The sequence below is a fragment of the Condylura cristata genome, unplaced genomic scaffold, assembly GCF_000260355.1.
Source record: "Condylura cristata isolate star-nosed mole 26May11 unplaced genomic scaffold, ConCri1.0 scaffold00011, whole genome shotgun sequence".
In the NCBI taxonomy this organism is placed as follows: Eukaryota; Metazoa; Chordata; class Mammalia; order Eulipotyphla; family Talpidae; genus Condylura; species Condylura cristata.
Window position 1 is genome coordinate 1182977 of NW_004567112.1, and position 354 is coordinate 1183330.

Consider the following 354-nt stretch of genomic DNA (forward strand, 5'->3'; position numbering starts at 1 on the left):
GAGGCGCCTTGGGCCACCGGCGCGGGCAGAGGGCTTCGGCGCCCAGGTCCCAGCGCGCATAGGGCGGAGGGTGCCGGTGCGAGGCGGCCCGGACCTGGCTGTGGGTCGGGCAGACCCAGGAGCGCTCACAGCAGGCGGACATGTCCCGCCCCGCCGGTGCTGGGGCTGGGCTGGGGCGGCGCCTGCAGAAGTTCACGCACCGGCACCTGCCCAGCTTGGTGGCTGCAGCGCCCAGGTGCAGCCCCTGGTCCGCCTCTGCCCTTTAAATGCCTCGGGCCAGAGCCCAGCAGGTGGCCCTTGGTGAGCCCCCTCCCCCTCTGGTCTTGTGCCCAGTCTCTGTGCCCGCCTACCAGC

General features: G+C 73.4%; 1 protein-coding gene across 1 annotated transcript in view; it reads right to left on the bottom strand.

The window, feature by feature from the left end:
• The window catches only part of FOXI2 (forkhead box I2), a 1569-nt gene extending 1427 nt beyond the window's left edge, over positions 1-142 (bottom strand). The window contains 1 exon segment of the mRNA XM_004695865.1: positions 8-142. Coding sequence (XP_004695922.1) covers positions 8-142 — 135 coding nt within the window.
• Between the last annotated feature and the right edge of the window lie 212 nt (positions 143-354).